The sequence below is a fragment of the Aythya ferina genome, assembly GCF_964211825.1.
Source record: "Aythya ferina genome assembly, chromosome: 20".
In the NCBI taxonomy this organism is placed as follows: Eukaryota; Metazoa; Chordata; class Aves; order Anseriformes; family Anatidae; genus Aythya; species Aythya ferina.
The window spans coordinates 9,317,554-9,339,796 of NC_140318.1; the positions used below are offsets into that span (position 1 = coordinate 9,317,554).

Consider the following 22,243-nt stretch of genomic DNA (forward strand, 5'->3'; position numbering starts at 1 on the left):
TCCCATCCTCGCAGGCTGTAAGATGGATCTTGTAGCCTGCCAAACCAGAGATTTGCCCTCATTTCTTAGCTGCAGGGAGGGAGCTTGATTTACCTCACAGCACCCCAGCCAGCACCTGAGGGCGGTCAGCAGGGACATGCCTGGGGTCATTTGGGGGATGACCGGGGGTTACGCATCCTGGGAACTCAGCAGTCTCCCTAGAAGCAGGCAGATCACCACCACGGGCCGCTTTTCACTGCTCTGCATTACCTGCCCCGGCCATCCCTGCTGCTGGCACTGGGATGAAGTGGCAGGCAGGACCCGGCAGGGCAGATCTCCCATCCCGCACCCAGCTCCCTCCCTGACGCTGCCCTTTCCAGCCCCTCACTGCAGCCCCAGGGAAGGGTATTACCCACAGGAGGCTGATGCAAACCCTGCCATTAAGCACTTGCCTTCAGCAAGCCTTGTCCAGGCAGCTGCAAAGCCCTGCTGGCCTGAGACTTCAGCCTGCCCACTGGGTGCTAAGGGTAAGAGCCCTCATGCCACCAAAAATCTGTCTTAGTGGACTTCAAGACCTGGCCAAGAGATGAAGTCACTCCTTGGGCAACCTCCTGGCTCCTGAGGAAGGTCTGGGTGCTTTCTAGCCTTGGGAATTTACTATGGGATCCAGGCTTGGGGAGACAGATGTATTTCTTAAAAAAGATGATGAACAGTGATAAAATAAACCCCACAAAATTCCCATTGATGATATAGAGGGAAAAGCCTTCCAAAGGCTGATGCAATGCAGCAATCTTGCCGGACATGAGCAAGACCTTCGAAGTGATGCACAGCTCCTGGTCCCAGCTCTGCCTCACTCCCAGCAGGGAGCTGCAGCTGCAGTGTTACTCCAGGGCTGAGCACAACTTCCCTGTGCTCAACACTTGGGCAGTCAGGCACACACCCAGCTTTGGCTCCAAAATGTTTCCTCTAACTCATTCTCCCCTTTGCACCAAGCCCATCTGTGACTTCAAGGGAGGGTCTGGATGATGGCATACCCACCACCACCACCACCACCACCTCCTCAAATCTCAGCTCAGAGCAGAAACCTGAGTCCTTCCAGGCTCCCCTAACCCCCTGGCTTGGTCCTTGCACTCGGAACAGGTTACTCCACACAGGAGCCCGGTCCAGCACCCCCAGGATTTGGCAGCTGCCCTCAGCCACACCTCTGGCCATGCGGGTGAGAGGTCCCCCGGGGACGGCAGGCGGCTGAGGCGGGGGGCACACGCTGTGCCGTAGCTGCGGCAGTGCTCGCTGGCGGCTGCTGGGTCTCCCATCACGAAGATCAGCTGCTGTAGGGCACCCTGGGGGGAAGACACAGACAATTTACCCTCCTGCTCCCTCCAGAGGAGAGGGAAAAGTCAGGGGAGTGTGCAGCTTCCCAGGGCTTCTTCGCAGGCTGCTTTGGGCAGTCACCCTTCGACAAGCTCCCCACCAAATCCTTCACAAGCTGACTGCACAGACGACTTCTGTACGTGGCACTAGCCATGGGCACAAAGGATGAAAGGAAAAGACTAACCCAGAGGTGTGCGTGGCTGCCCTGACCCAACCACAAACACTTGGCACATCTCAAAGCCTTCGCGCAGCTCATCCCCAAACAGTGAACATCGGCGGTGGGTTTCAGCAAGAGAGGGCAACGGGCTCTTAGGTGGAGCTGCAACCTCACTTCGACCTCTTCGGGTAGGCTAAATTAGACGTAAGGAAGGAATTCTTCATCCAGAGGGTGGTGAGGCCCTGTCCCAGGCTGCCCCGAGGAGCTGTGGGTGCCCCATCCCTGGCAGTGCCCAAGGCTGGGCTGCATGGGGCTGGGGGCAGGGGGCCCTGCCCCTGGCAGGGGTTGGAATGGGGTGGGCTTTAAGGTCCCCTCCAACCCAAACCTTTCTGTGACTCACGCAGCTAAAGCAAACCATGTCTCCAAACCCAGCCCTGCCCAGCTCTCACCTCAAAGGGGATCTCGAAGGCCTCGACCAGGCCCCCAAGGACGACCAGTCCCTCCGTGCTCACTCCCATCCCGACGTGGCCGGACCAGCTCGCTCTCCCCACCAGCCGGCAGTCCACGTGCAGCTCCAGCCCCTCCGAGGAGATGCCGAGAGCCACTCGGTGCCAGCGCCCGTCACTGAGCAGGGAAACCGGGAACCTGTGCTCCCCAGAGGGGTTGGGAAGAGACAAAACACAAAATTTGGGTCTGACAGCTCGTGTGTCTCACCTGGACTTCACCTGTACCAGCTCCCAGGGTCCCTCAGCATCCATCCTCGGTGGAAGGGAGGTGCTGTGATCCTCAAGACCAGAAACCACCACGCCTGGCTCTACAAACAGCTTTTAGCAGGTGAAAAGCAACCAGGGTCCTTATGAAGGAGGTCAGGGTTGTCACCTAGGGAGCCTGAGGGATGGTGCTGGGCTACAGCCGGTCACCAGCAGGTCCAGGACACAGTCCAGGGCTGTAATAAACAGCCTGGGGGAGCCCCACGTTCCTGCCAAGTCCTCTTGGTACTCTGGACTGGGAACTAGCTGGTGAGACGGTCAGCCAGCATGGGCATCTGAACCTCTGCTTTTTGTTTTGTTTTCTGCATTGTTTTGATGGAGCAGAGTTAGGTCTGAGGGACCATCAGACAGAGGGGACAGGAACACGACCCTGGTTCAGCAGAGCTGGGATGGGAACAGCACTGCTTGAAGCCCCCACTGGGACTCCTGTGTCCAGTTTTAAGTCAAAGAAAAAAATGCAGCAAACAGCAGGTGAGCTGGGACTTACTCATAGTGTCTCCTCCTCGTGGTGACAAAGACGAGGCCGTAGGGGCTCACCCGGATCTGGAAGAGCACGCGGCTCCGGTGGCTCAGGATGGTCACCAGGCTGGTGTCCTCCTTCAGCGAGTACCTGAGCCTCAGCAGCACGCTCAGCTCCTCGGCAAACCTGGGGGGAGAAGCGGCCTCTGGCACCCTGCAGCAGTGGCTGAGTCACCACAGACTGACAGCTTAGGGCAAAAAAATGAGTCACGGCACAAAGGAACTCAGCGCGAACAGTAACAATAAAATGTAAGAAGCCAAGAGCAAGCGGCCTTTCAGATTGTAGGGTCAGGTGCTCAAAGAGGAGCAGCCAGCCCCAAACTAGCACTGCCCACACAACCTTAATGTTCAACCTCACTCACAATCTCAGCACGTGGCCGTGCACGATTTTCCCCAGGACTCGTGCCTTGCTCACTGCTGGGGTTGGGCAGCGTCCCTGCCACAAGCAGCAGCTCGGTGCTGCCTTCTCTCGCTGCTCCCAGTAACGGTGGAAGCAAGCCCAGTCCATGCCATGCACAGCTCGGGTCTGACCTGGTTGCTGCTGTGCCTTGGCATTAGGCAGGGGTGGAGGATGGGGTTGTGACCTCTCCCTCTCCAGTCCTGTGCTGGAGCAGAGAGGTTTTCCTGATGGGAACACCAAGAAAACATCCTCCTGGAAATGGTCAGGCACCGTGTTTCTTCCCTGCTCACAACCCACAGGAGCACAAGAAAGGGAGGAAGCACAGAGCTGCCAAGACTATGGAGGAGATGCAATTATCTTCATCTTGTGGAACGGGATCCTACAGCCAGCCCTCAAACCCACAAGCATGCACGGGGTGATTCCGAGCTGCCCCCAGCCCCGTTGCCCTTCCAGAAGCCCACCTGTCCCCAAAGGCCTCCCTCGTAGGGATGCTGAGCGTGGAGTACTGCCCGATCCCCAGGACGCTGCAGTTGGCCTCATCATAGCTGAAGGAAGTATTGGTGAGGTCCTGCGCGTGGGAGGTCATTTTGTCCAGCAAGTTCACTTCATCTGCATGGGGAAAAGAGACAATCAGCAGCTGAGCTGCCTTCATGGTGGGGCTCTGCTCGTTGCTCTCCCCAGGAGATGGACAACAGCTGAAACCCCAACAGGGTGAGAGGGAAATTTGAGGAGAATTGGCACAGGTCACTAATTCAGCAAACAGCTCAGGCCAAAATGAACTACTCAGATAGCCTCAGAAGCAGCCAGGTGATATTTCTGAAATACAACATGCATTCTGAGACCACGGACACGAAGGGCCAGTCCCACCCCAGCAGGGGAGGTACCCTTATGACCATCCCATTGGGATGCTCAGGACCACGAAGTTGAACTTGGGCACAAGCCCCAGCTCAGCTGGGTGCAGAAAATCCTGCTCAGTCCTTTCCCAAGCCTCCTTGTTGAAGTTTGCCCACTGCCAACAAAAAAAATGGCATAAAGGCAGAGGGATGAAGCCTCTGCATCCTTCCAGAGGCAGCTGACCCAGCCAGGCTGCAGGGCCCTCCTCTGCCAAAAGCAGGGCACTGCTACAAGGTGTGAGCCTCATGGGGAACCGTGCATCATGCAAATCCCCTTCCCCAGCAGGTGAGGAGCCCTCTCTGAGCAGTGCCCTGCCAACGCGCGGGTGTTTGAGTTGGTGAGAGGCCCTGCTCTGGGCTGCTTGGCAGCTCCAGTGCTTCAGTCTCGAGAGGAGTTTTACCTCCCTCGGTGAACACACACACTCCTTGCCAAGCTCATTCATTAAAGCAGTGTACAGCTGGGAAAAAGCTGTTAAAAGCCACAAGGTTTCTTGTTCCCCTCCATTAACAAAAAAAAATATATAAAAAAATTAAGGACAGCAGACACCTGGCTCTACCCAGACACGCTGCTTCCACCTCGGAGACATCTCCAGGCCCCTCACTTCTCAGCTTCCCTCCCTGCTGCTGGTTGGCAGGGCAGTACCCTGCAGGGCAGGGAGGGATGGTCCCAGCCCCACAGGAGGGGGCCGTGTCCCCACAGCCCCTCAGCCCCATCCCTGGGAGGGCCTGGGTGAGCCCAAAGGAGGCCTCCTGGGTGGGACTCCTGCCAGTTCCATCTGCACGAGCATCTGCCACCACCTGGGTGTCGCCAGCCCCTGCAGCCCCTCCAGGTCCCACCGCAGACGAGGTGTGAGATTTATTCCAGGGTGGATGAACTGCCTGGGGCACGCTGCAGCCCAGCTTGGCACACACGGGCTGTACAGAGCCCTGCTCTGCTAAATAACAAGTTGACTGAGCAGAAAGCTGCTTTGATCCCGTACAGGCACCAACAGACCTGCCACAGTGCCCTTGGAAGATTTTTCAAGGGAAAAGAGGAGGGAAGGGGGTACTGCAGGGGTGCCCCAGCCATCCCTGGTGGCTTGGGGCACCACCTGGTGTTTCCCCAGCTCCCCACACCGTTACAGCACTGATGTGCTCCCAGGCAGCTCTCAGCAAAGCAACACAAGCACACAGCAACAATTTTCAGCAGCAGAAACCTCACAAACACTGTGCAGGACCAGAGGGTGCAGGGCTGAGCTCCTTGGAGAGGGCAGCAGTTAGGAGCCCTGAACTGGTGCCAAGCCTGCAGGGTTCATCAGCACCAGAAGCAATGCATGTGTGCAGGGTTGGGAAATAAGCTGGGAATTCACACAGCTGACAGAGGGAAAAAGATGAGGGATGTTTGTCCCTTCTCCTTCCCAAGCAGCTCTGGGAGATTTCCCAGCTGCTGGCAGCTGTGGATGCGCCAGGAGCTGTGTGCTTCATCCCCAGGTCCTCATCACTGCTGGGCTCTGCTGGTGGTTGCAGGCAGACCAGAGCGAACCCAAGGGATCCCGTCGGGTGATCTCCCTACCCAGGCTGCAGCTGAGGACATACCGTGATAAACAGCGTGGTGAAATGGAAGCTCTCCTGGGGAGTACGGGCTTTACGTGCGTCTTGAGCACGTGCGAAAATTAGCAGTGTACCATGGAAACACACATGCAGGGTAATGTTAAACCCCTGCTTGGTGCTCTCCTAAAGAGAGCAGCAGAAAAACCTCTCCCATGATCTGGGTGCCCCACACCATGACCATGAGCAAGTAGGAGGAGGACAGGCCACCCTGGTCCCCAGGGAGCCACCACTCACACCCTGGGGTGCCCCAAGCACCGCTCTCCTCCTCTCCCTGACTTCCCCCAGGAGCCCAGAGAAGCACTGAGACAAGCGAGGAGCCCCTCAGACACCTGTCCTCCCGCAGAGCCGGGCAGGCTGCTGAGCAGATGCCCTTCTCCTGCTTGGCCACCTCCATACCATGGCTCTTCCACGTGCATGCCCCTCCGTGCCCTCCAGAAGCAGCTCTCCTTTTGTTTATTTTAGCTTAATCCAGCTGATTTCTGCACTGCCGGGGCCTCAGAAATGCCTGCAGCAAAACCCCCATGCTGCACAAGCCAGCAAAACCTCAGCTGGAGGCAACCTGCCGCAGACACTTTGAAGAGCATCTTGTGAGGCAGCCACAGCTCGTGGCACTGGACGACGTGCACAGGGCTGCTCCTTACACCTCGTGGTCAGCCACCCTCAGCACTGAAGCTTCTGCTTGCAGCTTCTCCCCAGGATTCACCAAGGGTTGCTCCCCATCCCAACACTGCTGGGTTTCTGCTCTTTACAGGAGCATTGCGGATTTGCATTACGTTTCAGAGCAGGTTTGTTTTCTCTCTTTGCCTTACCCCCTGGGAACAGACGTGCTGCTTCTCAAGGACGGGGATTACCATGGAAGCAAAGCTCAGCTGCAGGTCTGAGTCACCAGATCGGGGTCGCAGCCTTCCTGGGAGCAGATTAATGCAGGCAGGTGGATGCAGAGGATGCAGTGAGGCACGGCTGCAGGCAGGGACTGGCCACCCCACGCAGCTGGTGCCACGGCCCCAGGCAAGGCTCCCCACTTCTCACCTCCAGGACATATCCTGCAGGCAAATCAACGTCTTTCCTATTCGACCTCAAACCAAAAGCCTGCAGGAGGGTCATTTTGTGCTGGAAAGGGGATTGCTGGAGCTTGGCAGCTGCTGTCAAACAGCACCTGACACAGTGCAGGGACCTTCACAGGCAGCCCAGTGCCAGGGGGATTTGTGCAGGGCACAAGCACCAACCATGAAGCCAGAGCCAAAAGCACACTATTCCGAGCTGAAGGGAGCCCCACACTGATGTTACCCAATGGCCACAAGGGCACAAAATGCATTTTGTGATAATTGCTCCCTAGGATAGGGAACACTGCCACGGCACAGCACTCTGCAGGAGTCAGGGTGCCTGCACGAAGCTCTTACCCCACGGAGCTGTTGAATCATAACCATCACTAAAAAACCACACTGCCTGGTGCTGTGCCACAAGGCTCTGCCTCCACAAGCCCAGAAGCTGCACCAAGGGACACAGCCACAGGGACCTCGTGTTTCAGCTCCATTGTCCCAGCAATGCCAAGGGGAGGGAGCCAGCACAGCCTTGCAAAGCCCAGCAGCAGAGGACGCAGCCTCTGGTTATCAGCAGCAGGCCTGGGACCAATGTTACTGCCCCCACCTTCACTGGGCACATCCATGCCCTTAAAGAAATGGCTATTTCAAAAACTATGATTTTTTGTGTTTTCAAAAAAGGAAGCTATTCAGTAAATCTAAATCAAAGCATGCATCCCTGACTTGAAATGAAATGACTTAGAAAAAACACATAGAAATAGGGAGTAAAGTCTTCGCCCCATCACTCTGAGAAGTTAGGAACAAATTCCATCTCTGATATGAAGCACACAGAAAGCACCAGCATTTTTGGGATAGGAAGGCCAGGATGTTTAGAGGCAAAGGGTCTGAGTGTGCCCCTACACTGGTACAAGGGCCAATGCACCTGCACCACCAGTGTTCCCAGTCACCTGCAAGAGGAAAGGGGGCCAGAAGTGGGTCTGAAAATGGGGCTATGAGTTTGGGTGGAGCAAAATCCACCTGAGAGAGAGGAAGGGCAGGAGAGGAGGCATGCAGACAAGGGGTCCTACTGGGAGACAACTACCTGCAGCATGAGGCCAAAGCCCATGCAGGGAGCACAACCAGAGGCAGGGCTGCAGGCAAGCACCCAAAACGGAGCTTAAATGGGCTCTGGGGCAGGGGTGTGGGTGGAGGTCCCAGGTGAGGCTGCTCAGGTCCGTTACGGCCCATTTGTGCTCTGGAGGCCACCCCTGGTCCTGTCCCACCCCATCCCAGTGCTGTGGTTCGGGTGGTAGGGCCAGAAAAACGTCTACTCAGGTTGAAGTTCTCCCCAAAGTGGGGAAGCAAGGGGAAAAAAGGGTGGTTTAAAATGATGTAAAACATAATTGGAGCCCTGGGAGAACTCCTAACAGCATGTCAGACCCATCACTTCCCTGGGAGGGCGGCACTGCTTGGGGTGTGAACTAACGGGGTCGGAAGAGTCCTGGGGACAGCCCCACAGGAGGGCCCTGTGCTTGCTGCATGGAGCAGAGCCTGAGGGAAATACCCCTGGAAGCAGGCTCACAGTCTGTGCACTTCAGCAATGTTTCCAAACAAAATTGGAGACGTCTGTACATCACTAGAACTTAATAAAAATAAAGATTCTGTGCATTAAAGGATGGAAAAAGTGGCCTTTTTTTTTACCAGGGTAAGGGTTTCCTGGCACCTCACACCCCTGACCTCACCCCCTTGGCACACTCATAGCCAATAACCACAGACCCAAAACAAGACGGCCCTCCCAGAGCACCGGTGCTCCTCCACCCCTCGGTGTTTCCATTTCACTCAGTGCAAGGTTTGTGCTGGTGCCTCCGGTCCAACCGGGGGCTGCTGCGGGGCACACACCTGGGGGCAGCCCTCGTCCATGCAGAGCTCCATTTCCATGCACAAACTCCTTCCTTTCCCTGATTTCATAAAAACCTGCATACAGATGACCTTCTAAAACATCAATTGCTACAGCAAAGGAAAAAAAAAAAAAGGATATGAAAGGGCATCTTTATATTATTTCAGACTTTCCTGATGACTTCACACACACTCCACAAGGACAGCTTGGCAGTACTACATCTACAGGACATAACCCTTTGGCAGCTCTTCCCATTTCTCCCTCTCCTACCATTATTTGTAACAACAACAACAAAAAATGTACACAGCAGCCATCCGTGTCACCTCCTGCACCACGCTGCTTTCCTGCTGTGTCCAGTTCCCCGGTCACCCAACAATTTCTTTGTAAGTGCTACACGAGCCATGGGAGAGGAGGTTTAAGCTGACGGTGCTTTATGTCCACTCAGAGGTTATGCAACGGGATTAAAGCTCCTCCTGCTCTGGGGAGTGCAGAGGATTTGGTTTTGACTCAGTGGCTGTGAGCTGGAGGGGGCAGAGCCAAGGCAGGAAGAAAAAGAAAGAGCGCGCTGCTCCTGGACATCCTCGTAGCTACTCAGTGGAAGAGTGAAAGCCTCCAACCAGCCGCCCATGGAGAGGACAGAAATGTCAGGGAAACCTTTTCGGAAGACAAGCTAGCTGCACACATTGTTTGGGCAGGAAAACCCGGGCTCAGGCGGTTTCTCAGCTCATTACGCAGATCCGCAGGTGTGCTGCTGCTGCTTTGTTCCTGCACCTCCAGAGGGACGGGGATGGGGCTTTGGGGACAAAGCCTGGGGAGGAGGAAGGGCTGCTGGGGACACGGGGTGACCCCGAGCGAGGACACGCTGGCCATGAGCAAAAGGAGGCCAAGAGGCAGAAGCAGAGAGGCTGCACAAGAGCTTTCTGGAGAAGAGCAACAGGAGAGGAAGAGCTGGGACGTGTTAAACCCACAGAGAGGACCATGACACCAGGAGGCCACAGGAGCAGGGAAGCAGGCTCGGTGGGCACGGCAGCCTTCAGCTTCACCATCCTCTTCTTCTCTCCGATCTTATCACCTCAAATCCTCATGCACAAGCAAACGCGGAGCAAATCAATGTCCTGGTGGTTCGGGGAGTTCAGGAACCTTTTGAACAAGATACAGGGAAGGAGGGGAGGGCAGGGGAGGAAAGCTCACAGCGGCTGGCTGCTCTGCAGGATTCAGTGGCCACATTTGCTTTTTTTATTTTTTTTTTAAATAAGAAAGCAACAGAAAAGAAACCACTTCTGACCTTCCCAGACATCAGCCTGGAGAAGAGAAGGCTCTGGGGAGACCTTACTGAGGCCTCCCAGTGCCTAAAGGGTGCTACAGAAAAGGTGGGGAGGGACTCTTTGTCAGGGAGTGAAGTGATAGGACAACGGGTAATGGCTTTATACTGAAAGAGGGTAGGTTTAGATTAGATATAAGGAGGAAATTCTTGACTCAGAGGGTGGTGAGACCTTGGCACGGGTTGCCTGAAAAGCTGTGGGTGCCTCATCCCTGGCAGTGCCCAAGGCCAGGCTGGATGAGGCTGGGGGCAGGGGGCCCTGCCCATGACAGGGGTTGGAACAGGATGGGCTGTAAGGTCCCCTCCAACCCAAACCCTTCTCTGACTCCATCCCACAGAGCTCCTCAACAATCTCCTTCCTGAGGACCAAAGTTCCTGACCTCAAACCAAAGCTCCTGGTCTCCAGGAAGCACCCTGGGGTGCCACACTTCACCCAGCCCTGAACCTCCCCTCCTGTCCCCTGCTCCCCACGTACCCCAACCCCTGCTTGCTCTGCTCTGTGCCCCCAGGCCCGACCCTCCTGGAGCACCAACAGCAGATGCCGTTGGGTTGAGCTCAAACCCTCATTTCACTCAAGCCAAACCCTGTGGAACCGATGTTTTATCTATATTAAAGGCTTAATAAGGTTTAGCTAGAGGGGAATTTTTAAACGGATTTCATTTAAACCTGTGCAAATCCCCACACAGCCACTCTTCAATCAGTTCAAGTCTGCTTTACAGCAATTAAACTTAATTACTGAATTACAGTGAATCAGCACAAACCAGATTTGAATTGGTCTACAGTGCTTATGCAGAGGAATCTGTGTGATTAATTTAAAACCAAGTCAAAAACGTGCTAGTAAAACTTGTGTGACAGTGAGTGGGGACAAGTCCCAGAAATGTTGGCCCTCACTGTCCCTAGTAAATAACCTCCTGTTTGCTGCTTCATTGTCAAAATAATTTAATAGCAAGTTCTGCAAATTATCACACTCTGGGGCCTTGTGTCCAGCACCAGCTCTCCAGGCATCTTCCTCTGTTTGTTTTGTAGGGTTGCAAATGACAACGTCAATGTACACAAAGTGTCTGCAGGAAAGGTTTCTTACAAAAGGAAATGTGATTTCAGCGTTTGGGGATGGAGCAGCTCTTTGATGGGAAATGGCTACTTCCGAAATACCTCTGTCGCCTTCTTCACTCCTGGAAGTCATCTCACAAGCACTGCTGCAGCTTTGCCTCCCCTGCAGCAGGCTGGTTGTTTAATGCCTGGCAGAGCCTCCGCCAGAGCTCTTATTTCAGCAATGTTTGGAGCGTCTCGAGTAATGAGGGAAACGGCTGGGTTAGCTTTATCTCCTGCTGCAGACCTGCACATCTGGGAGAGATTACAGCCTGAAGAATAGCACCAGGGCTGCCCAGGCTCCCATCCCGGGACTCTCATTTCAACAACCAGACCAGGCCATCCTGCGAATCCCCTGCTCCTTCTGGTGATGAGTCAGTCCCTTTGGGTTAATCTAACAGCGCTGATAAACTTCCCTGTAACGCCACCTGAGGCTGAGAGGGAACCTTAAACCTGATATCGCCGAGATGTGCGAGGCAGGGCAGACCTCGGGTGGCGCACCCAGCTCTTAGTCACTGCAGGAAGGCACCAGGAGGAGCCTGACCTGTGCCAGCAGCCACCGTGGATCCCTGCAGCACGGCAGCAAAATGTCCTTTGTGTGTCCAGACCCTGGGGACCTCATGTCCCAACACTGGGGCTGCCCCATCAGCTCAGACCACGGCACCCAAAAGCACGGCTCCCTTTCTGCCTGCTTTCTCCCGTGCCCATGCTCCCTGCTTTCTTGAAGCCCCGTGTGCCAGGCAGGGCTCTGTCTCCACGTGCAGCAGTCAGAGCTGCAGCTTTTGACCCCAGCAGCCCCACAATTCAGTCCTTGCACTGGCCAAACCAATGTCACTTCCTTCATTGCAGCAAATAAAATAAAAATAAAATCAGAAGACATTTATTGTAACCTGGCTGAGTTTCACCTTGAACTGAGCTCCCAGCAGACCCAAGCAGCAGGAGTCTCCAGCAGGGCTGGAGAAGAGCAGGCAAAAGGGGCAACCTCCATGTAAGTCAAAGGTGCCCAGAAAGCATCTTTCTGTGGCCTTTGCCTTTTGTGCGCCCAGAAGGGGATCTAGCACTCAGGCCTCTCTTAGCAGAGGAGGCAGGGCAGGATCCCACAGCCTGCCCCGACTGCACCTTCGAGGCAGCGATGATGAAGATGACGACCACGACAACATGCTGACTGTCATTATTCATGGCACATTGCCAACCCATTAGAAGAAGGTAGTGGCAGTTGCATTTCTCTGGATAGGTGGAGAAAGAACGTCCTTCTCCCACCAAATAATGGAGAGTAAATTGTCCTGGGACAGAAACATCCCGGGGAGGGAGTCTTCCAGTAAATCAGGGGCACTGCTGCCTACCCAGGAGGGTCTGTAAGCAATACAACCAAAAATCAACACTAAGATCATTTTATGGGCAAGTTGAAACGTGAACATGATAAACATAATAAGCCTGTCAGGAAGCAGTCCTCTGCAGAGCCCTGCTGCCTGACTCAGAGTGGGCAGGAGGGAAGGAGCAACTTAGCACCGCGGGGAGCACGGAGCAGCAGGATGGGACCGGCCTCCCCACAAGGAGCCAGGGGCTCTGCCCCTGCTGGGTCTCAGTGTTTTTGTGCCCCATGTGCTTTATCAACAGCCCTGAAGGCTAATTGGCTGGGGAAGGGCAGGGAGTCAGATAACTTAATTTTCCAGGTGTGATAAGAGCCGGTGACTTCACTCAGGAAGCAATCATATCTTGCCAGTGTAAAGGCTTGGCTCGGGTCACTCCCTCCTCACCACGGAGGCACTGTGTTATCACATCCCTGTGAGCTGGGGGACGGGCAAGGATCCTGAAGCAGCCAGAAGCAGGCTGCAGCCATTTCCCAACAACCTCCCAACAGATCTTGAGCTCGCAGGAGACCAGAGGCAGGGAAAGCAGCTCCCTCCCACCTGCGTTTCTCAAGAGCACAAGGTCTAACGCAAGAGATTCCCCATTGCACAAACATCTGGCAAAGGTGCTGCCTCTGTCTGAACCTGTCCTAACACGGGGAAGCTTTCCCAGCCACGTCTTCACTCAACAAGGCCAAGTTTTCCCCTTTTCGACGTGGTTCACCTCGGCTCAAATACAACCTGCCTGGCTGCACTTAGTCTGGAGATAAATGAGCTCCCCGCAAAGTGCCACGATCTGTCCTGATGTTAAAGTTCATTTGATAGGGACAAATATTCTGGAGGTCCTAACCTTGACCCCATGCATCTTCAGGCCTGGGGGACCCCAGGAAAAGGGGGAGGAAGGAGAGGGAGGCGTGCGGGGCCCCTGCACCAGCCCAGCCCTCCCAGCCCTGCGCACGCCGCTCCCTGCAAACAGCTCAGAGCGATGCAGAGAAAAACCAGAAAAGAAGCATTTCCCAGACTAACAAGCTGACATTTCACAGCCAAAAAGCACTCCAATTTTCACCTCGGGCAAAACATGTGCACGTTCGTGATTCACTCCACACCCGCGGCTGCCAACTTTCTTGCACAAACTGTGGAACTGTTGCAGTTTCCACCTTTACGGAACTCCTGAACGCTCCCCCGAGCTCTTTATGCTCAGCATTACTCAGAGCTGCTCCCCTCTCCACCCCAATTCCCTCCCCCAAGGTATTTCTGCACATTTGGGTGCCTGCGAGCCTTCAAGGCTCATGGACGTGGGCTGCTTGCAGGGGCTGGACACCCATCGGATGCCCCACGGAGGTGCTGGACGCCAGCTGGGAGGTGTCAGAGCCCCCGTGCCATCCAGGCATGCCCCCAGCTGTGCTGGATGTGCCCCTTTTCCATCAGCTCTCCCATCCACCACGTCCACCCAAGGTCCTGAGGCTGAGCCTGGCTCACCAAGAGCAGATCCTGGACCAGAGAGGGGCTCCAGGCTAGGGTGAGGATGGGCACCGATGCTCCATGGGGACCAAGGCAGCTCCTGCAATCATTTACAGGCGAGATCCCACAGCAGGCACGCTCAGCACATGGGCATGGGGTGACCTGTACAACCATCAGCAGTTATGCAAAAGCCCTTTGCTGGATTTTAAGCTCTCCATCCCTCTTTTCTCCCCAAAGCTCAGAGTCATCATCCTGCCCACGGGCTGGTCCATGCCTGCTCCTGCATCCACCAGCTCCGAGGCTGCACTGGAGAATCCCTTTCCCACTGCTCTGCACCTCCCAGATCAAATAAAGTTTTCTCTCCATCTCCTAGAAAATTTCCTGAGGAGAAAAGTGAGTTTGTTATGCAGAAGAACCTAAAGAAAAAAATATCCCACCAAAAAAATAGCTTTCAGGCCTTCATTACTCATCGCAAGTAAAGCTGAGGAGGCTCGGGCCACACATGCTCACACCTGCACACTGCAGACCCGAGCAGATGACACTGAGAAAATCCTGGATTTGGGATGTGGGGGAGGTCTCAGGGTTGAATGAAATTGCTGGAAAGGAATTGGTGTCAAGCAGAAAACTTCCCCAGTATGTCTATTAAAAAAAAAAAAAAAAAAAAAAAAAGAAGAAGTTAAAAAAAAGAAAAAGTGAGTCATTTTGAGTCAGCCTCATGCAAGGCTCTGTCTGTGGGGATGATTTGCCTCTTTCATATTTTCTTTTATTCTGTGCGAGTTAACTGTAGTTAACTCAAACACAGACAGCTGGATTAAAACTGAAAGTGAAGTTTTGTGTTTAAAACCTGAGATTTTTTTCAGGACATTTCAAAAAAAAACAAACCAACAACTGCAACCAAACCAAAACAAAAACAAAGAAACAAAAAAAAAATAAACTAATTTCTTTGTAAAATACACAAAACCAAGCTGCTGTAATGGCTCAGTACAACACACTGAGCTGACTCTCCTGTGATCAGGACCACACAAATTACCTTCTTTTTAGACACGTACAGTTCTGGAAGGCACCAGAACTCCTCCAGCCCAAAGCCCGCTTGGCCCATAACCCAGCCTGCCACCTCTCCAGCTTCACCAAAGTGATCACTGCCCTGCTGCCTTGTCTGACTATTAAGAGGAAAGAGGAAAGCTGGAGCCATGGGCTAATTTCCCAGGCTGAAAAAGAAGGGTTCACTAAACTGAAGCAATGTATCACAGAGTGCTCCAAAACTGCCAGGATTTTTTTTTAACCACGTACTGCATCCAGCATCGCAGTGGGAGAACTCCTGCTGCTGCAAGGTTTCAAGGTTTCTTTTTCTGAGACATTAAAATGTTCTCAGTTTGTGAAAAGTAATCCTCGCCACCTGGCCTTGTATCATAGTGCCACAGAGTGAGACAGCCCCACCGAACTGCAGATCTGGGGGTTTTCACGTTTAGCTCCAGTGGCTCTGTGCTTTGGCAGCTGCTGAAGGGTCGTCCACCCCAATAACCCGGGGACAGCAGCACCAAAGCCAGGCCAAGGTCTCACCAACATGGCCCAGCCCCTGTGGGCAAACTGGGAGCAGGATGAGGAAGGCAGACAGGAGGAAAATGGCGTGGCACTGGAAGGGGGCAGCTCAGGGCATTGCCAGCACATCTATCGGGGCGTGTTGGGGTGGAGCGGGGCTGGCGGGCACCTGGGGACACCCTCACAGCGTCCCCGTGGGACAGGCGAGCCCCGACACCTTCGCACACCTCCTGGGCCTGGCAGGGTTGGTGCCCACGTCCAGCACCTGCAGCTGAGCGGGGCAATGCAGCCCTCCTTGCTGCCATGGGCTCCACCAGTTCCTTCCTGGAGCTGTGCTGAGGATGCCCGGACCCACGGCACAGACACGGGCATCCAGAGGCATCCTACACCCTGCCCGGAAAAGCTGCGTGCTCCCAAGGGAGGAGGGCAGCCAAAAACAGGGACCCCACTGGATCTACATCTCCTACAGTTCCCAACCCCTCTCCACAGCTCTCTCAGGAGCTCTGCAGACCCCCTGCCACAGCACAGCTCTCCCCAAAAAGCCCTGATAAGGAACAGCTCTACGAGGACAGAACAAATTCCTCCCCAAGGCCGGTGTGTTGCACACACCATGGGATGCTTACACTTGGTCTCAGCACCTGCAGCTCTAAGGGCAGAGAACATCTTGCTGCCTGTCCCCAGCACTACCCGGTAGGTTTATGGGCAGAGCAGCGTGCGGGTTGCTGTGAGCACAGCCCAGACAGGGTGAGCTCGATCCCCAAGAGCAGGATAAGTGTCCTGGAGGCTGCTGCAGCAATCGCTCATGCTGGCTTTGCAGCAGCACTTTGCGGCACAATTCAGTGCTCTGTCAGGCCTACATAAAATAAATAAATAAATAATCTTGTTTTCTCCTTTCTTTCTTTTCTTTCTTTTTTTTTTTTTTCTCCCTAGTTTGGATTCGAAGGAAACAAAAAATAATGTAGGATGTCCATTTGTCTCGAGATGCTCTGCTTTCTTACCACACCTGCAGCAAAACAAATGCTTTAAGGAATCAGCTCAGCTCCAAACACCCAGTCATTGTCGTCCAACATCATATCTGAAAAATAGAGGGCCAAATTCCAGACATGCAAAGTCAGTGGAGCCGTTCCTCTCCTGCCATGTCCCAGAGACCAGGACACTGCCATAAAATGTGGGAAAACCAGGGTCAAACCTCTTCTCCCTAAACTGCCCAATTCCTATGTTTCAAGAGCCGCTCTCCTCCATTGCTTCCCTGTGGTGCTGTGAGCTGGCTCAGCCACAGTCCCAAGAGCACAGTGCTGCTGGCAGCACCAGTAAGGGATGGGCTGTTACTGGAGCTGAGCTTCCCTGGCACTGGGCGAGCTGGGTGCTAACCCCCCCGGGAGCAGCAACGGGCCCTGACTTACTTTCAGAAAGCCACAGGTGAAGGGCATGGAGAAGAGGCACAAGAACCCATCCAGGTCAAGGCCCTGGGAGCCCCGTGGCATGGGGGCACAGCAGCACGTGCATGTTTTTTGGCCAAGCTAAAGTGAAATCCTTGTTGGGGTGTGGGGGTCCTTGAGGAGCTCCTGATGAAGCTTGGTTCTGCTCTGTGGGAGCTGCAAAAGCAACAAACCCAGGGCATCGCTTTGAACACCACAGCCATCACCACCCGGAGATGTCAGCAGTCTCCTGATCATCACACCACACTCAGAGCAAGCAGTTCCTGTGCCGTCTTTGGTATGGCAACTGGTGATGTTACAGGCTTAAAAAAAAAAGAAAAAAAAAAGAAAAAAATAAAAAGAAAAAAAAGAGGCAACTGCTCTCCTACGTGCTTAACCCACTTTCAGGTTTGAGATGAGAAGAAAAATCTACTCATTTATCCAGGCAAAGCAACAAGCATCCCTTTAAGTTAAAAAAAGAAAGAAAAAAAAAAAAAAGAAAAAAAAAAAAAGAAAACCTTGAAACCTTGCTGCCCATCTCTTTCTTCAGGGCTTTCAACCCCTGTAGAGGGGCAGGGCCATGCACCAACCCATGCACAACCCCAATAAGAAGAAGCCTTCTCCATGCTGCTCACAACCTTGAACTTGAACCACATCAACCCACGCTCTCCACAGCAATATTTATAGGCTGGTATTAGGAAGGAGAGCAGACAGAACAAATGAGCAATTAACGGGGCTGTCTCAAGCCCTCTCCAAGCACGGGGAAGGGGCGAGGACAGTCCCACGCCAGCCGGGCTCTGGCTGCTCCATCAGGACGTTTATCTCAGTACTCCCCATCCTATTCCATCTCCATTCTGGCTCCCCTGCCTGCTCAGCCTGGGCCCTGCTGTAATTTCAGTGGGACGGGGGCAGCAGGGGCCGAGCAAAGCTGGTGCTTGTCCGCATGGGCTGCGTGTGCAAGGAGCACGCCTGCAGCCACACGCCCGGCAACACTGCAAGTCCCAGCCACAAGCAGCAACAAGCCCAGAGGCCAGGGCACCACTGTTGGGTTGGAGATCCACAAGTCTGGAAAAAAAAACATGTAAGGAAGGCTGAAAATCAGCCCTGCCACAGCCTCACACCTCCTTTGTAAAGACACAAGTGTGTAGCCAGCACCCTTCACATCTCCTCTGCGAATGGCTCGCTTTGGAAAATGTTAGTCCATGCTAACGTGTTCACAGCCTGCTCCTGCACAGGAAAGCTCTTGCTGAAGGTGGAAAATAAGCACAGCAAATAAAAAAACTCATGCACAAGTTATTTTAATTAGGATCAGGAATGCATTTTGCTGTGAACACCTCGGTCATCTACACTTAGTGCGCTTTAGATGGCATTGCAGAGTAGTCTTGGACCACACAAATGGATGCCTTTCTGGCAACAATAAGCCAGCAGAAATGCTCTGGAGGACATTTAATGTTCCAAACATGAAGAGCATCCAGTGCAACGGAAGTCCAGTCCAATGTAAAAAATATAAAAACTACACAGGGTGGACACGGGGGCCTCAGACCTGCTGCTTTGCTCTGAAGATCTGGCTTTGGTAGACAGCACAACTTCCTGACACAGAGACTGAATGTTCCAGATACTGGACGCGTGAACAGCTCTGGGTCTCTTCAGTTAGCCTTCCTGAGCCTCACAGCATGAGAGGAAAGCTTGGAAAACCTGCCTGTTGATGGTCCAAGCCAGAGGTTGAATGCCAAGGTTTGGAGGAGAATTTGGAGGCGATCTCATGGCTACAGTGAACCACCTGAAAGGGAAGCTCTTAGGAGATGCTCGGGGACTGCCCCCCTCTGCAGAGGGGTGAATGGTCCCCAGCACCTGGATAAAGCCCAGGAAGAAGGGCTGCTCCCCTTCCCCACGTCTGGGCAGGAGAGGACAAGGCTGTGCCAGAGACAGGACATCTGGGTGTCTGTGGTGGTCTCAGAGCACACAACCATGGGGGATTCACCAGGACAAGCTGATTCCTCCTTCCAAAGGGCCCCTAAAAGAGCTCCCACCAAGCTCCCTGGCTGGGAGCCAGCCGTGCACCAGAGGAGATCTGGCTGGCTCCTAACATCTGGAGTCATTTTGAAGCACCCCTTGCCCTACGACAGTCAAACCCTTGATAACTTCCAGCACAGCCACCAGACCCTTTCACTGGAGGAAACTTTTCCTGAACACCTTGAAAGGGTGCCTGAGACACCCACCTCCCGGGGGGCCACTCCCAAGGACCTATGTCCCCCTAGCAGCCACCGAGCCATAAGCAAGCACCGCTGTGGGGCTGCAAACACATCCCAAAAGGACGAGCAGGGCAAAAGCCTGTGCAGCACCGGCGCAGCTCTGCCAGCAGGCAGGCACGTGCGTGCCAGATGCTCCTTGTTTCGGGAGGAGGGGAGGCGAGGTTTGGGGGTCAAGGTCATGAGCGAGGGCTGACGCTGTTCCCTGCGAAGGGGCCGTGCAGGGGGAGAGGGAGATGGGCGGAAATACCAGCCCGTGTGTGTAAAATGGGCCGGGTGGGATCCACGGCCACGTCTGCACATGTTTGGCTCGGGAGGTGCAGGGAGCTGCAAGGCAAGGAGCTCCCACGTCTGAAACGAAGGGCTGGGTGGGATGCAGGCCGGCACAGCGTTACTGGGGACAGCCTGGGCAGCTCCTTCGGGCATCGCTTTAATGCCTTGGAGAGGCTGCAACCACCTGGCTTCAGGTCAGGCTCCAGCTACTGATGCGATCAGCATCAGGTATGGATCAGCAGCCATAACACAGTGTGAGACTGAGCACTTTTTGATCTGACTCCTACAAAGAATAAGGCACAGGAGGTCTCCTGCTTAATTACTCCTTTATGACCAACACCTGTGGCTGAATTAGGAGAAACACCTTCCCTCTGGAAGAACCTTCTCGGCTGGATTTGAAGTCCTCCCAGCCGCTGAGACACAGCCACAACCCCGACCGTGAGGCAGGCCAGCAGTGAATTAAGTAATGTATACAGCCAACACATGGGTTCTTACAGCTAACGTGGGAGGTTACAATTAAAACCAGTGGAGCTGTGGAAGAAAATTAACAGCACTTTTATTACATAAGGTGTAGGAGTCCCAGAAGTCCACTCACTTGCAGGGGAAAAGCATGAGCAGGGTGTTAAAATGAAACCAGTAATAAAGATTCAGAAAACAGCTTAATGTGGGTCAGTTCCTGATCCACTTATTAGAAAGACCCACAAAAAGAGTTTTTTTTTTTTTTTTTTTTTTTTTTTTTTTTTTTTTTTTTTTTTTTCCCCTCAAAGCACATTTAGCAGCTTAAGGACTTCTCCTGCAAGGTGGGGATGCATCGTGGACCTCCAGTGCTCAATCACAGCAGGTCTGAGCAGGATGCTTCAGCATCCCACGAGCTGCAGGTGGCCACAGAGATGGGTACCCTGCAGGCAGCACCAACAGCACGAGAGGCTTCAGCCTTTGTCTCCCTCCTGGTTCTCTTGCCCAATTTTTTTTTTTTTTTCTCTCCACTCTCATCATTAAAATATTCATAAAGCTCCAGCGAGGAAAGAAACGCACAGAAGTCATTTAAAACCTGCTCACGCAAAGCTCACGGGATCCAACTTCAGAACCCCTTTAATGACCTTTTAATAGCACGTTAATGACCTTGTAGCAGCGCTCCTCAGAGCGTCTCGCTCAGCCCCTGCACACCCAGGAACAGAGCGCGGCATTCCCAAGGCAGAACCCAGCCCTTTAATTGACCTGTTCCAGGACTCAGAGAAGTGTTCATAATGTCACTTTGTCACACTGAAGGTTTCCCTGTGCCAGGTGCCTTTGCAGGACGCCGCCTCGCTCAGCCTGCCTCATTAGCCCCACACACTGCCTGCTACCCAAGGGAAGCTGCCATCAAAATCATGGCTCTGAAGACAGCAAAACCCAAACCAAAGTCTCGAGAAATGCAGAAAAAAAAATCAATAAAGAATATCCCCGAGCTCCAAGGCAGCTTCACCCCTCGCCCACGTTCCCCAGCTCCACCACAAGGATGGAGATGTTCCTTCCCTGCCAGGAGACGCACAGAGCCGCAGATGTGAAACGCTGCGTGCCAGCCTCACGGCTGTGAGAACCAGCCTGTGCTTTACGGATTGCACTGGGGGGAAAAATGTATTTTGGCTGACTTCAGAGTGATCCCTGCGGTCCTTGCTAACCCCGCTGTAGCAGCGGCATTCTTCTGGCTGAAGGACTTCAAGTCGCTCCCTCCGCACCTCCCTTTTTAAGGAAAACTTAACCTCAGCAATTCATTTTGAGGCACATACTTGGGAGAAAAATAGAAATTTCAAATTCCAGCTGGAGCTATTTCCCATATTCATCAGGAATTTCCAGACCTGGCCTGACACCAATTTGCAGATTTTTGTTGAAAAGTTGACAGCCCAGACAGAGAAGGCCAGACCTGCCCCTCGGGTGGCTTCAGGAAGGTTTTTTGCAGGTTGCCTGCAAAATAAATTTATTTCCCTCTCACTTTGCCACCCTAGAACCCTAAAGCCTTCATGCCTGGGGTCAATGCACGTCTCTCCTTGGAGTTGTGCCCCTCGGGGACAACTCGTGTCCGTGCAGAGGGGACACCTCTCGGCGTGGTGTTTCCCCACGGCTGCAGGGCTCTGCTCCCCCCCAGGCAGGGCTGTGCAGAGGCAGCAGTGCTGGCACTTGCAGGGGCAGGGGAAGGGAGCGCAGGAGCATAAGGCAGGGGAAGCTGGTGAAGGAACAGCACTTTTTTGAAATGTCATGTCTAGCAGGTTAGAAAAAAAGAGAGGAAGAGAGGAGCTAATGGAACATCAGCTACCGCCTGGCTGCATTTTGTCTGGCGAAGCGATCTCGCAGTCAGAGCCATGACAGGAGGAGGGGAGGCAGGCAGCTGCCTGGCATCACACCCTGCTTCTCCGGGGGAAATGAGCAGCAGAAACAACAAAACAGCAAAGTGAGGAACTGGGGGTCCAGCCCCACCGTGTGCCACAGCCACCCCATCCCTCTGCTCCCCAGCCCCATCCTGACCTCAGAGGCTGCAGATGTTCAATTCCCCGAGAACCACGGTCACAGAGGAGGTTGCAGCACACACCGGTGCCTCCCCAGCACCCCGAGCATCCTGGTTTTCACTGCAGCTGCTGTGATAAGATCTGCTCCAGCATCCCCCATAGCCTCCCGCAGTACGGCAGCAGAAGTCATCCTTCATCCGTCCCTGCGGGTCTGGGGCTCCGAGGGGCTTTGGGATGTCTTTGGGATATATTGCCTGCCTGCCGCTCCTCTTCCTCCACATCCCAGCGGAAATACTTTATGTCCTCTCTAAATGTTCCAACCTGGAGTACAGCCACTCTGCAACTGTGAGCTATCTGCATAATGCTCGTTGTTAGAGCCATCAGTTTTCAAGAAATAAAAGTTAATTATCTTTATTTTTTTTTTTCCTTTAAGAAAATTGCAACTGCTACTCAAATCCTTTTAGGA

At 53.7% G+C, this 22,243-nt stretch overlaps 1 protein-coding gene across 3 annotated transcripts in view; it reads right to left on the reverse strand.

Moving 5' to 3' along the window:
• The window catches only part of LOC311421918 (uncharacterized protein), a 72,592-nt gene that overhangs the window by 41,157 nt on the left and 9,192 nt on the right, over positions 1-22,243 (reverse strand). For all 3 annotated transcript variants that reach the window (XM_084494367.1, XM_084494366.1, XM_084494369.1), the window contains exons 2-5: positions 3,658-3,805; positions 2,765-2,923; positions 1,957-2,152; positions 1,182-1,319 (exon numbers count right to left, since the gene is read on the reverse strand). In XM_084494367.1, the coding sequence (XP_084350493.1) occupies positions 1,182-1,319; positions 1,957-2,152; positions 2,765-2,923; positions 3,658-3,805 (641 nt within the window). The remainder of the gene's footprint in view (positions 1-1,181; positions 1,320-1,956; positions 2,153-2,764; positions 2,924-3,657; positions 3,806-22,243) is intronic.